This window comes from Camelus dromedarius, chromosome 26 (genome assembly GCF_036321535.1).
Source record: "Camelus dromedarius isolate mCamDro1 chromosome 26, mCamDro1.pat, whole genome shotgun sequence".
NCBI classification, from domain to species: domain Eukaryota; kingdom Metazoa; phylum Chordata; class Mammalia; order Artiodactyla; family Camelidae; genus Camelus; species Camelus dromedarius.
Window position 1 is genome coordinate 1,729,933 of NC_087461.1, and position 14,859 is coordinate 1,744,791.

General features: G+C 55.2%; 1 protein-coding gene and 1 non-coding gene across 4 annotated transcripts in view; both read left to right on the forward strand.

The window, feature by feature from the left end:
• Positions 1–1,604: 1,604 nt before the first annotated feature.
• The window catches only part of PFKP (phosphofructokinase, platelet), a 48,629-nt gene continuing 35,374 nt past the window's right edge, over positions 1,605–14,859 (forward strand). The window contains exons 1-2 of one of the 3 annotated variants that reach the window (XM_031444813.2): positions 1,605–1,784; positions 12,083–12,156. In XM_031444813.2, the coding sequence (XP_031300673.2) occupies positions 1,670–1,784; positions 12,083–12,156 (189 nt within the window). In that variant the 5' untranslated portion in view covers positions 1,605–1,669. The remainder of the gene's footprint in view (positions 1,785–12,082; positions 12,157–14,859) is intronic. The other 2 variants (XM_031444814.2, XM_031444816.2) reach the window with 2 other exon arrangements.
• Positions 10,367–10,473, forward strand: LOC116150591 (U6 spliceosomal RNA). Its single transcript, XR_004134324.1, has one exon. It is a non-coding gene; the product is annotated as a U6 spliceosomal RNA (small nuclear RNA).

Consider the following 14,859-nt stretch of genomic DNA (forward strand, 5'->3'; position numbering starts at 1 on the left):
CAGCGTTCTCCCCGCACCCCTGGCTCAGGCTCAGTCCATCACAGGTGTGTTCAGGCTGTGCCGCCGTCAGAACCGGCTGGGACTTGTTACTCGTACACATTTTCTGGCAGGACTCCCAGAAACTGGACGTTGGTGATTCTGGCAGAGCGGGGAAGACCAGGCCAGGTGATTCAGATGACCATGGGCCTTTAGAAGTTGCTAGATGTCCTCTGGTCTTGTCCACAGCGGGTATTTATTTCTCTTCTGCAATAAATTTTTGATGCTCGGAGGAATGAGCGTTGAGGATAAAGCAAGCCCCCCACGAACGTGCGCCCACCCCACCTTCCATCCAGGGCGACACCGTTCGTGCCAGACCGGATGGCCTTTACTTCACCTCTCCCCTCTGCATCCACTCGACGCACATGCGTTGCGCGTCCAGCAGGAGGCACTGTGCTACCCTCACTGGGAACCGCTGAGGGGGCCGCTTATTAAAGTCTTTTCTGGGGGTGGCTGTACCCCAAGCTCAGCGCTGGGAGCGCCGCGAGGCCGCGCCCCGAGAGGCATCCGTCCGCACAGTCGCAGCAGGGAACCCGCCTAGACAAGCTTCCAGAAAAGCCGGCTCCTTGCTCATCCGTCACCCAGGACGTTAGACGTGAACGCCTCAGTCCAGGGGTCACCAGGGGAGCCATGAGAGCATCTGGTTGGCGACACCGCGGTTCCTTAGCAAGCAGTTGGGTCTTATCGCCCCGCCGAGACTCTCCTGCCCTTCTCCTGCCCCTCCATTCCCCGCGCCTGGCCCGGTGCGCGGGTGTCACCAGGGTCCCCTACGGCCACGTTCCTTCGTCTCCTCGTGCGCCAGAGCCCCAGTCGGGGGACAGGACCAGCGCTTCGTCATCGCCCGCCAGCGACGCCCACGTTCGCCCACCGACTGGAGGACCCGCTCGCGCATCCTTCCTCCCTGACCTCAGGCCGGAGGAAAAGCTGGGGCGCCCGCGGCTGGAGCACTGCCCCTGGAAGGAATCCCGCGCGACCCCCCGCGTGCCTCTGAGACGGTTCGGTCCCCGCAACTGCCGCGGGCCCGGCGCCACCGGCGGCGCTACGCAACCCAACCCCCCGTTTACTGCGCTCCCCGCCCTGCGATACCCTCGGCCGCCTGCGACATTCCCATAGCTACCGCGATCCCCATCTGCAGTGCTCCGCCTTCTGCGTACGCCCCCCACCTGCCGCGCTCCCCTCTCGTGATGCCCACCCCCACCTTCGGGGCACACCCTCCTGCGGTGCTTCCCCCGCCCCCACTAGTGATGCTCTCAGAACCTCGGTGGTCCCGCCCCCTATGATGCTCCGCCCACCTGAGGGGCTTCCCACCCACCTGTGGTGCTTTCCCGTCCCCCTGCGGTGCTTCCGGCCCGTAATGCTCCTCCCACCTGCGATGCACCCCCCTCCCCGGCTCAGCCTTGCATTGCTCCCCCAATTGGTGCTCCCTGCAGGCCAAGCTCCCCCAAGTGGTGCTCCCTGCAGGCCGGCTCCCCTGGCCCCGCCCGCCCCGCCGCCCTCGCGCCCCAGAGCCCGCCCTTAGCCGCCCATTGGCGCTCGCTGCGCGGGCGGAGCCGGCGGTTCCAGTGACCGCGGCGCGGGCGGGGCGCAGTGCCTGCCGAGCACCCTCCCCGGAGCGGTCTCCGGCCTGCTCGCCATGGACGACCGTGATGTCTCCCAGAACCCCAGGGGCTCCTTCCGAAAGTTCCTGGAGCACCTCTCCGGGGCCGGCAAAGCCATCGGCGTGCTGACCAGCGGCGGGGATGCCCAAGGTGCGCGACCGCCTCTCCTGGCCAGGCGCGGGCGGCGAAGGGAGGGGCCTGGGAGAGAAGGGATGTGCGGACTCCGGAGAGAAAGGTTGGGGGCACCGGGGAAAAGGATGCGGTCACCGGGGGAAGGGATTGGGTACCGAGGAGAAAGGATGGGGGATGGGGCGAAAGAACGGGGGGGGGCACCGGGAAAAGAGATGGGCAGAGGGGACCAGAAAAAAGGGAGGAGGTTCCAGGAAGAAGAGATGGGGGAACCAGGGAGAAACGAGGAGCAGAGGGGTACGGGGGAGAAGCCCGGCTCCCAGGAACCTCTGGGGTACCTTCCTGGAGCCGGAGCGGGTGCGGGTCGTGAAGCCTCAGAAGGGGTGACTGCGCGGGCAGTGGGTGGGAGGGATATGGCAGTAGGATACCTTACCAGGAAGGTCAGTTTTCCACCTTCACGTTAATTTTTAATTGCAACGGGTGTTGGGATCACCTGGACCGAGTTCGGAGGTCATTTCTCATCCGAGTCTTAGAATGAAGCCGGACGCCCCTCCCAAACTTGGCCACAGCGCAGCCACTTCTGATGCCGCGGCTCCCACCCCAGCTCCGTCCCCACCCCACCCCCAGCGTCGTGGAAAAAACCGCTGGGTCCCCGCTGCGCGTCTGCAGCCTCGCGACCCCCGCGCGGCGCGGGCCAGGTCTCCGCTGCTATCCGGCGGGACGCGGCGGGGGGCGCACGGAGGTCCCATCCGGGGTTGCCGGGTGGCTCGGCACCGCCTTGCGTTTCCGCTGGGAGATTTTAAAAAACGGCTTTCCGCCGCTTTAATCTTCTGTCCCCTTCCGGCTCGTCACCAAACGGAAAACTGAAATGGGTCACTAGGCCCTCCCCGCCAGCCTCCCCTGGATGGGAAGGACCAGGAAGCGGGGATTCCGGGGCGTCACCAGCTCCGGGCTGCGGACTCTAGCCGCCGCTCCCCACTCACTCCCCAACCCCCGGCCAACGTGGAAGCTGATTTTGGGGAGAAGGGGACCCAAGCTCGAGGACACATGAAGGGAATATCCCGATTTAAAGCCGGGGTGACACAGCCGCGTCCCGGGCCCCTAGCGCTGGGCGCACGTGCGGGCGCAGTGGTTCCTAGACGCTCAGGCTTTCCGACCCTGGTAAATCCCCAGGTGGCGCGAGCCAACCGCTAGAAAGTAGCTCGGCGCTGGCCAGGCGGATGCGTCCGGAGACGCCTCCCCAGCTGGGCTTTGGTTTTTATTTTACCCTCTTCCTCCTGTCCCGGATGAGGTGAAAGGCCCTGATGCCTCATTTTCGCCTGCTTTGAGGCCACACCCGTTGGAGGGATACTTAAGTGATGGGCCCGGCACCCTCGCCTGCCGCCCACCCTGCCCGTGACCTTCCCTTCGCCCTTGAGCCGGGCGGGGCCGGGCGGGTGCCGCAGGTGGGGCGCTGTGGCCCCAGCCCCGCCCGGCGCGGGCGAGTACGTGATGCGCGGCCCGTCGCCGCCCGTGCACCCCGCGCCCTAGACCCCGGGCACCCGCGTGCGGCGACCCGGAGGCGTGGGGCCGCGCTCTCCCGGGAACCTGGGTCCCCGGCGCGTGGGTCTCTTGGAAGCCCCTCCCTATCCTACTGAAGGTGGCGCTCCGGGCTCAGTCACCGCCCCCGCCCCGCCAGGCTGCCGGAGCGGAGCGGGGCTGCGCGGATTTGGTATTCTAGTAAAAGGACCCCGGTATAAACGCTGAAGAGAGAGAAGATGTGACGTGGCAAAGGCTGCGAGTGGGTAAATGGCACGGTGAGACAGATGCCATCACCCACGTTACTTAAGTAAACACCGGAAGATGTGCAGGTGGGGTCGCGTGGAGTGGCGGGGGCCTCAGAGGGGCTTCCCCGTCAAGCGGCTTCAAAAGCGCGTGCGTCCGGAGACGTGGGCGAGCCCAAAATAGGAAGCATGTTGAAAAACTCTTACCCCGGGCTTGGAAAGAGACTAAAACGTTGGCACAGGAAGAGGAACTGGTCTCTTCGTCTTCCACGTTTCAAGGTCAAAGTTTCAAGGTTATTTCAGAATTAAGGTGCTCTGTTGAAAAAAATGTGGGTCATTATTTTGAGTTCAAAAGTTTGCTCAACCACCTGGTAGCTGGTGTACAACCATTGAGGCAAGAACACGGTAGACAAGATCAGCGTTCTCTCTGCTCCCTATCCTGGCCCTGGCGCTGGTGCGCAGTTATGAATAACAGAGCTCAGTAAGTCCACACCCCTTCCCGGCAGTGGAAAAGGATGCTTTGCGAATTAAAATTATATGAGAACGTGGCTTGGTCGGTGTATTGTCAGATTAATGGGAGATGGCTGTTCTCAGGAGGTGCTGCCAGGCACAGTGGCCTGATGTTCTGAACCGGGACATCTGGGCAGCCCTTGCAGAGCCCACCCTGGCCAGTCGTCTGGGCATTTTCCCCCAGGCAGAGCTGAGCCTGGTGCCTTCATTTCTTCTGGGACTTCATGCCAAGCGCCACCTCCGGTTTTGATCCAGTCTCAGACCTAATTGAATGTTTGGATGCATTTCTTTCCGAGAAAGCCCGCCTGGAGACGTGCTCCCCAGGGGACCAGTCTCGGCAGCAGGGACTTGCAGACCCCTGGAGGAGGTTGTTCCTGGGGGTGCTCTCTGTTGTACCCCTATTCTTTTACCATTTTCTCTTGACTCCAAATGACATCAGTGCTTGCTTTTCCCGGAGATGAAAGATCTTTGCCCACAGCTGAAGACCAAGAAGGATAATCTCAAAAGTCTTCACTTCAGGACAGTTTTCTAATCAGATGTGAAATGAGGGTAAAATTCCATGTTGAGATGATGTAGCTGCGAGTCACTGGACACATCTTATGTTCCCAGAGCTTTAAGGTTCTCCAGGCCTAATTACGTCCCTCCAAGACACGCACGCCTTCCTCTTGGAGGCGGGGAGAGAGACTCAGGGAGAGAGAAGTGACCTCGTTACGGTGACACGGCTCTGAGATGGCGCTGGCAGGATTTAAACCAAGTTCTAAGAGATCTCAATCTCACTTTCCGGGAGGCCCTGCTGGTCAGGGGCCCTTCTCAGGCGACGCTTTAACATCTAATTAATACACAAAAGGGAGCAAAGCCCAGTTTGCTTAAAATTAGATGACTTTAAAGCAGCTTTAAGAACAGAAAATGGGTTTGCACCGTGAGAGCATCTGGGTGGCTGAATTGTTGTAACACTTGAGGCCAGTGTGATCGAGTGCCTGTTTCCGCAGTGGAATCTGTATTATGTGGTGGTTGAAAAGGAAAGAGAAGAACCCCCCCCCCCCCCAGCTATCTTCCTGACCTCCCCAGCCCCAGGCATTAAGCAAGACTACTTCTAAGGCTGATTTTTTTTTTTACATTCTTTGGGTCACCTCTGTTGTCACACGGAATGTCTGCAAATTTAAATTCATGTTTACTTTAACCTAAAATAAGTTCCAGGCCGGTGGACAGACTTCCCATGGCTAGATACCCACCCTCAAGCCAGCTTGTGTCACACCCCAGAAGTGACCCATCGCCTTAGACACAAGTGCAGGCCTTCTGGAGGGCCCAGTGCAGCCAAGAATGCAGAGAAATGGACCATGAGGGTGGCTGAACGGGAGAGCCGAGTCCTTTTTGACCTGTGGCAAAGTAAACATGAAGCCTGTAAACGGAGCCTGTACAGCCCTTCCACGGATGGTAAGAGTAACCGGCCCTTAGTGAGCCTTTGCTCCGAGGCCAGCGCCAGTGCTTCCCCGCACTGACTCATCCTCATCGCACATGCGAGTAGGTGAGCTTGGAGATGAACTGACTGCTGCTAGGAGGTCGGGCGTGGCTGCCGTGCGAGTGGGGCCCCGGGACGCAGGGCCATTCTCCAGTGAGTCCCCGGCCCCCAGCTCAGTACGTGGCCCCCGGCAGGCACCCAGATGTCTGCCGAAAGTCTCCCTCCTGGAGTCTCCCCAAGTGCGGACCCCTTCCTTCTGCAAAATGGCGGGCGACTAGACATTCTAGCTGGCTTCTCTTCTCGTGAGCCACTTGGATGAATTAAGCCTCCACTAATCAGAAGCGCTCTTATCTGCCACAAACTAAGATTAGAACTTCAAAGTCGTCCTCAGACGTGTGAGGTGCCAGACGAGCGGAGTCGAGTGTAGATGGGTTCTCCCCTGAGCATGTGTTTCTTGAGCTCAGCCTCTGGGCCCTGCTTGGAGGTGTGTGTGGAGGGGTTCCCTCTGTGCCCACCCAGAGCTCTGCGGGCATGAGGGCCCAGCAGGTGACAGCAGCAGGCGCCTCTCCTCACGCAGCTCCGGGCCTGTACTGTCCTGGTCTGTGCATGAATGTTTTCCAGTGGGATCTCTTCCACTGATAATGTAACCATTAATTTGGCAAAAATTATTGGGTCGAGGAGGCTGAGCGTTAGAATGATGGTGTTAGCCCCACGAATGCCGTGGTGAGTCCATGCAATTGCATCCTTTTCTACAAATGCACATGCCGTGATGTGACACATTCAGATGACCCTTAGAAGCTACACATGTGGTCCTCTTTCCAAAAACGCATGCTTTCTCCCTTGGTTCCAGAAGACTCAAGGCTTTGATGCAGGACTCAAACCTTGTGTCCAGGAGAACTGGGGCTGTTTGACTCTCAGTCGGATGGGCTGCCAGAAGCAATTACCCTAGAAATGGGAGACAGGGTAGCAACAGGTTAAAGGCAGGCTCAGGGCACGAAGCTGTACACCTGCTCCAAATGTAGTTACGTTGAGTATGTTTGGATTAAAAAACAGATGGCTCTGTGCTAAGAACATAGCTGAGTTATTCTTTTCAACAAGCTCTGGACGGGGTTGTGATTCACTTGTGACAAAGCGTCTGCCAGGCCCGTTTCCTCCCACCCTGTGCTCCGCGGGCTTCGCCGCCGCGCTCTCGGTGTGCTGGGGATCGCAGCAGTTGTGCTGGTCGGGACACGGAGCGTCGGGACACCTTCTCCTCAGGACGTATTCCCCCTCCCACACCTAAATTATTCACTTTACAGGGCAGCTTTCTGGAGAGCTTTAGTAGCAAGAGCAAAATACGGCGCACTTCAAGTTTGTCTTCTGACACGTGCAGACATCCTTGCTTTGGTGCAAAGATGAAAACTCCATGAACTCAGAAAGAAACCTGTAAGAGGACTGAGCACCCGGCCTTATTTTTCAAAAGGGAATTTAAATGTTGAAATTAGTAAGGGCGTGGCTATAAGCACTGAGAAATATGCAGGGAAAATGGCTCAAAGTGGTAAAAGAAAAAAAAAAAAGCCAAGTGAGGAAGTTGATTATACTCTCCAGATCACATAGGAAATAAAAGGAAACCCCAATTATTTTATTAGAAGCAACATGGTCCTAGTTTCTTACAAATTACTCGAAATTCAAATTTTATCAGAACAAAATCTCAGGAAGCATTTGGGTCCACTGCCTCCCTGATCTCAAGGAAGAAATTATCTTTTTTTTAAATTGAATTATAGTCCATTACAATGTGTGACTTTCTGGTGTACAGCATGTTTCAGTCATACATAGACATAGAAATACTTGTTTTCATATTCTTTTTCGTTAGAGATTGCTACACAATATTGGATATGTTTCCCTGTGCTATATAGAAGAAAACTGTTTTTTAATTATTTCATATATAATAGTTAATATATGCAGATCTCAAACTCCCAGTTTATCCCTTCCCACCCCCTTTCCCCCGCAACCATAAGTTTGTTTACTATGTCTGTGAGTCTGTTTCTGTTTTGTAGATGAGTTTGTTAGTGCCTTTTTTCTTTTCTTTTTTTAGATTCTACCTATAAGTGGTCTCATATGGTATCTTTCTTTCTCTTCCCGGCTGCCTTCACTTAGAGTGACGATCTCCAGGTCCCTCCGTGTTCTGCATGGCACTGCTTTACTCTTGTTTTGGCTGAGTCGTGTCCCATAGTGAGGGAAGGAATTATCTTAATGACTGTTTCACCTGCATGATAATTTAGTAAGAAGCTACTTCAGAGTATATCACATCAAGGAAACAACTTCACAGTCTCTTCTTTTTATCGCATCCAAAGTAATTCTCTCACATTTCCTATCTCACTGTTCCCCAATTTTTTCAAGTTGTGTTTCTTTTTGGTTCCCTTAACAAGTGTGTGCATTCCCTAAGGACCAGGGTTTAAACTTTTGCAAATGATAGAGGTTACTTTCCAAACATGAAGATTCTTACTTGGTAGCAGGGTAAGTTTCACATGGAAATCATTATGCAAGTTGCTTGAAGCCCCGGGTCTTGCTGCCGAAACAAAACCGAAAGGAAAAGGAAGGAACCCAGCCATGTCTGAGCACTTACTAAAAACAGCAGCTGCTGTGCCCTGCGCTCCCCGTGGGTGGACACCGCCAGCCCCCAAGTCGAGGGGACCCAGGTCGTGACCCCAGTCGTGGGTGTCAAAGAGGTCATCGGTGAACGTTGCTTCTCCTGTGGTCCCTGCTTTTGGTCCTTGAGGTCCTTCCTTGGGGGTGCCCGCCCGCGGGGCCAGCCCCAGACAGCAGCTTGGTCCTGCTGCCCCCCAAATTCAAGCGGAGAGCTGGCCCCTCCCCCAAGCCATTAAACAAGACCTGGGGCCCAGCGGGCATTTTTCCTCCATGTTTCCTTTTGGCGTCTCTAAGGCACAGCCTTCCTACAAGAGGGAATCACGACGGCTTTTAAGTTCAAGTCAAAAAGGGAGAGTTGGGTTTGCACACCAAGTTCAACTTTGATTAGTTTTGTTCCCTTGGCTGTGAGTTTAGCCACTCAGAGCCCGATTCCCTCTTCTCCCAGCCGGCCCCGGGCCCGCGGGAAGCGAGCCTCAGCCCAGGTGCGGGGCCCACTGGGCCGTTATCCCTCACCCGTGGGTGGAGCGCGCGCGCCGCCCTGCGAGTGGGTAGAAGCCCTGAGCTCGAGCTGAGCTCAGACCCGGACCTCCTCCCCCGGGGACGGTGCTCAGGGCCCTCCCCGACCCGGGCGCTCCCCCGTACCCCCCCCACGTGGGCCTGCTGCAGGCCAAGGGGGTCCAGAGCCGGAGGAGGGCACTGGCCTCCTTCCCAGGTGAGTCGGGTGGACCCCACGAGGCAGGGGGAATTCAGGCCGCAGGGCTGGCCTGATGGTGCTCAGACCTGGCGGGCAGAGGTCACGCCGGGCAGGTTTTTATTTCCCCATGGGGTCCCCTCTGGATCATGTCCTACTTGTCACAGTTTCATTCCTTCTGCTGCCTCTTGTCCGCTTCCTTATTCATGCCTTTATGAAGACCCCCCGAAATGAGGTCCTGAGAAGCCTGCGTGGGGAGGGCGGGGGCCCAGAGTCCGCGTTAACTGTGCTTGCGTCCCAGGGAAGCCGGGTGAGCAGGGCCCCAGCGTTCGGTGGTCAGTCTCTCAATTATAAGGCCACAGAAGAAAGTCCTAGAATCATGGGGTCTGTGGGCAGGGACCTTGGGGAACTGCGTTATCCATTCGGTGAAGGCCTGTGGTCGGAGGCTGCCGTCCACCCCTGGCCCGGGCTGTGGAGCAATGCAGGTGGGAGCTGCAGGGGCCGGGCCGGTGAGGGAAACGCCACCGCCAGGAGGCCTTCCTGGATGTGCCAGAGCCTGGTCGTGGAGGCTGAGAGGGGGCAGCGCTGGGGCTCTGTGGTGGTTCTCGGGGAGCCGCGGGCCGTGCTGTGTGAACAGGCATCCAGGTGGGACCCAGCAGGTAGGAGGAGCCCAGGCCACGTGAGGTCTCACCTGAGGAGTTTGGCTTTCCGGGCGGCACGGCCCTGGGGAGTCAGGGAAGGAACGCGGGCATTTTCGAGTTCGAGAAAGAAAAGATGCTAATACGGAAAACATTTCCAAAACAGTGTGCAACTGCAGCCAGCACGAGACGAGGGCAGAGCGTCTGCGGGGCGTCCGCGCCCGTCTCCGAGGGCTTAGCGCGTCATCTCTGACCTCGTCTGCAATTGTGTTTTTAACCTTGTTTTTCAGAGTTTTAAATCTAGAGCAAAATTGAGGGGTGGGTACAGAGATTTCCCATATACCCTCTGCCCCTCACATGTCACACCCTCCCCACCGTCAACACCCCACCAAATGGTGCACTTGTCGCAGGTGACGCACCCACGTTGACCGGCCACATCTCCCAGAGCCCACAGTTGACGTCAGGGCTCACTCTTGGTGCCGTGCATTCTGTGGGGCTGGACCTTGTGACAGCGACGTAAAACTCCTCCGTGCTCTGCTGATTCTCCCCCTCACCCCGCCCCTGGCAACCACTGGGTTTGTTTGTTTGTTTTGTTTTTTGGTTGTTTTCTGTCTCCATAGTTTTGCCTTTTCTGGCATCTGTAATTTTTTTAACAAGAAAAATGTATCAATTACTTGTGTAAATACCAAACAAAAGAGAAAATGTGGTTTGAATCATTCTGGCCGTTGTGGATGACATTAGAGGGAGACGGGGGATTCAGGGGAAATTTGGGGACAAAAATGTCAGCTTTATGAGCAGGAGCTGTCACGGGTTTTAGGAGCATCCAGCTTTTGTGCTGGAGAACAGCTGTGCTGTTCCAGGTGAGAGGATACAAGGAAAGGAGGAGAGACGGGTGAGGGTAAAAATGATTCGCTGTGCTCGCTTCGGCAGCTCCTGCACTAAAACTGGAACGATACAGAGAGGGTTAGCATGGCCCCTGCGCAAGGATGGCACGCAAATTCGTGAAGCGTTCCATATTTTTAGTTTGAGACTTACAACCGTTAGCCGCTATATATAAAAATAGGTTTAGAAAAAAAGTTTCTTCTGTAGAGCACAGGGAACTATGTTCAATATCTGGTAACAACCTTTAGTGAAAAAAAACGAAAACGAATCTATGTCTGCATATGCATGACTGGGACATTGTGCTGTGCACCGGAAATGGACACACTGTAACTGACTGTACTTCAATTTTTTAAAAAGTGATTTATTACATCTTGAAATGCTGAGTTTGAGGTGACAGACAACCAGGTCATTCAGATTCTTCATGTAAGTAAATTAATTTTGAATGTGAAGTGAGACTACCAAATATACAATGTCTACATGTGTATAGATACTAGATTACATTTAACATGAATTTATTTCCAAGATACACACCGCCGAGTTTTTCCAGCCCATGAACACTGCAGCCTTTCAAAACTGTCACCTTTCAGAGGCAGCGTTCTTATCCCGGCTTCTCAGACCTGGCTCAGCGCAATTTGGAAATTCATAACCATCTTCCGAGCGGGTTTGCCACACCAGTGCACACAGATTTAATCTCCTTGTCTGCTGAGCACATTCCTGGGACCCACAGTGGCTTCATTTGTTTCTTTAGTTTCCAGAAGCACCGCTTACTTCATGGTCCATGTTCTCCAGCATCTTTAGTCCTGATGTTTTGTTCCTGAAATCTGAGTTTACGAAGGAGGCAGCATGGAACTGCTGGGGTCCCAGGAGCACTAGGCTGGATGCCCAGGGCTGTGTATTCTGAGGCTCGGGGCTGCACCCTTTCCTGGAGGAGTGGTCCTTCCTTTTCACTGCTCTCCCGACAGCCTCGCTTATCAGCTGAGATGAGGGACAGGGTTTTACAGATGTGAAGTCCTGACCAGTTCACGCAGGTCTAGGCTATGGTTCCCTCGCACAGGTGGCTGCCCCTAAACGGGGATTCACTGGAAAGCAAAACGTGGTGTAGCAGCTTCACGAAAGGAGACCTCGCACTTCTAATTTCCTTGAAGGTCCCCTGGGGAAGAGTGGAAAATGGCCTAGATTTGTCTTGATTCGGTGTTATTTCTAGTATATTGGTTCAATTTGATTTTTCTTCTAAGAAAATTGCATGACTTGTTTTGTATTTCAGGCCATGGACTCCTTTTTTTTTTTTTTTTTTTTTTTTTCTCTTATACTGGTAGCTGGTGATGATTTATTTTTCATCTCCCGAGACCCGTGGCCTTTTCAGCACTGTTTTCTTTGACTTGGGCTCCCCGTCAGCAAACACCTGTCCTCTGTGTTGTTTTGCGATTAGATGGAATCACCTGCAGATTCACTCCAAACCGAGGCGGCCCGTATGCCGCGCGCGTCTGCAGTGAGGCTCTGGACTAAGAGCCCAGGCTCTTCAGCGGTGATGGCCGTCTGCGGACGCGCCCTCGGGAGCTGGTCTCTGCCGTGTGCCTTCCTCCTCCTCCTTGCGCTAACACTGGAGGTTTGTGTCGCGACCACTTTGCACACGAGGAGCCTCCCGAGAGGTGACAGAGTCCGCCCACCATCACGGCCGGTTGAACAACCCCACTGAATCCGCCCCCCGCCCCGCCCCATCAGTAACCGCTGTCCCTCCTCCTCCGCAGGAATGAACGCCGCCGTCCGAGCTGTCGTGCGCATGGGAATCTACGTGGGGGCCAAGGTGTACTTTATCTACGAGGTCAGTGTCGTGTCCCCTTGGCGCTTTCTCTGTCCCTCGGGAATCCATGCCTCATACTCGCTGGGGGCCTCACGCCTGCCCGGGGCCGCTGACCGCAGGTGGGAGGTGGCAGGTGGCAGGTGACAGGCACACGCTGGTGGCCAGCAGGGCAGCCCAGGCCCCAGGAGGGCCTCGCGGGGCATCGGGTTACACCCCCTGGTCTAGGTGCACCTGTGGGAGATTTGCATGCGGGTCAAGGGGGCGGGTTGATGAGGCCAGACACAAAGTGCCATATTGACATCAACCTCGTCTTCTGATAGATTCGTGATCTCACACTGGCCGTATTTATTTGTAGTTCTTCTCCCTTATACAAGTGCTATGCTCACTCCAAACGGGGGCTGAACTTGAGTAAACATTCAGATAAATGGGGAGAAGCAGCGCCCTGAGCTTTTCATCAGTAGTGGAAAACCCAGAGCACCTCCCTGTATCTGTTTGCACCTTAATTTTAAAACGAAATCGAACAGCAGAGACGGCCTGTTACCTCCTGCCTTTGAGGGCCTGGCCACTTAGGAGTAAGTCGTGTTTGGGGGGAAGGCATCCATATAGTTTGAAGCACATGATTCTGTTTCCAAAACTATTAGAAAAAATAACTTACAGTTTTCAAATTTATAAAACATAACAATTATACAACACAATAAAGCTTAAACTGGAAAGAAGAGAATAGGTTTTCTTTTAACTGCTTAATTCTTCCAAAGTGACTCTTAGCATCTTATTCTGATTCCTCCTAGTATCATATATGTGAAATACTGGAGGGAAATATGCACCTGATTAACACTGTAGCAAGTGTACTTTGTATACTGTGTCTTCCAGCTGCTGCTACGTTATGACGAGTATCAATGTGTTTTGCCTGCATCCCACAACTCTCGCGTAAATGTCTGTATAAAACTCCACCATATCGATGTCTGAGCATCTACCTGACCCCTCATTTACTCACATTCTCACGCCACGGGGAATATTTAGGTCACTGACCGTTTTCCGACTGTCCTAATGCAGCGAGCCCCAGATCAGTCTTTTAAGCGTTTTGTGGTTTGTGTCATCACCATGGTCCCAGGATTCGGCATCCGCTGAGCAGAAAAGGGACGGTCCTCCCAACAGGTCTCAATGTGTCTCACCAGAGTGGTGGCTTTGTTCCATCCCAAGCCCACGCCGTGCGCAGAGGTGGCCCAAACCCTGCCAGCTCCGCGTGTGTGGCCCCATCTCACGGTGTCTGTTGACTGAGTCATTTTCTCCACATGTGAAGTAGCTGCTCACAGTCTCTGCTCATTGATCCGAATGACCGTTTGTTGATCGTTTGCTGGAAAGATGCTTTTTCCTGGACTTGGGTTTGCTTTGTAAAAACTGGTTCTGCAGGTTTGGGGTTTGTATTTATCTGATTTGGGCGATGTTAAAACGGTGGGTCTCATCAAAGTCTTTCCAGAAATACAGTTTTGTCATTTTCTGTTGGGATGTTTTTCGGGTCAGACTGCCCTTGTGAACATCCATCCTGGGCCGCACCTGGCGGCCTCTGGCCCCGCCCACTGCCGTGAGCTCATGCATCTCAGCCACCCAGGCTGCAGTGGCCCACCTTACTCCGCCCTCCCTCTGCCCTTGGGGTTGCATACGTGATGGAAAGTTGATTTTTTTTTTCCCACTATGGCTGGAGAGTGTGCATAGTGTAGAGTTTCCTCTGCCTTTTTATTTTATTTCACTTTGCAGAGGGGTTGCTCTGCCTTAGAACTTGAGAGCAGGTACCACAGCCTGGCCTGATTGCAGTTCCTAAGGAGTGGGTGTGGTTTCAAGCACCTTCTGGGGGTCCGAGCACCCTCAGATCAGGCTTTTCTGGTGTAAGTAACAAAATGTTTCAGACTCGCTGAAGACGAGTTTCCTTAGGGTTCCGGTTTCCAGCACGTTCCACAGGACGCCTTTGATCGCCTGGCCCCGGCCCTTCCGGTTGCCTCCCTGGTGGGGGTGCCCTTCCGCCCCTGCGAGACTCCCTTGATCTTCACCATGACCTTGCAGGTTGGGGAGCAGAGGGAGGAAGTCATTTCAGTTACTTCATTGAAGAAACAGACTTGTTGTGGGCAGTTTGCTTTCTCTGTGTCACTTCTCGTCACCGGCGGGGCTGGGATGAGAGCTCAGACCCCCACAAACCAGTGATGGGGCGTGTTTCACCCCCACACTGATGCCTGGAGACATTTTTTGATCACCCCATTATCGAGGGGCAGCAGTGCGGCTGGGCTCTCGTGGGTGGAGGAGGCCAGGGCTGCGGCCCGATGCCCCACGTCGCGGTGGGTGGCGTCTGCATGTGGCGTGGACGTTGTTGGGGGGCGGGGCTGGGGTGCCGTCGAATCTGTGGGTGTGGGACCGACGGGGCAACTGGCCTCCCGTGCGCCGTCCCTCTCAGGTGGCCGGGCGTGGTGGGGTTTTGTTTGCCTGCTGCTCCGTGTCCTGTGCTCGCCCCTGTGCTCGGGGGCTGTTTGGATGCAGGCTGACTATGCGCACCAGCCTTCGCGCATGTCAGGATGGGGAGCTGAGGTGGGCGCAGCGTGCGAGCCCGACCCTAGAGCGCCAGGGCCTCTTTGGGGGCGCCTCGACAGAGAAGCTGGTTTATCCCCACGTTGCCAACCGGGAAAGGGCACCCAGGCCCGCTTTCCTCGTAGGTGACGGGGGTCCCACTCTGGGGCC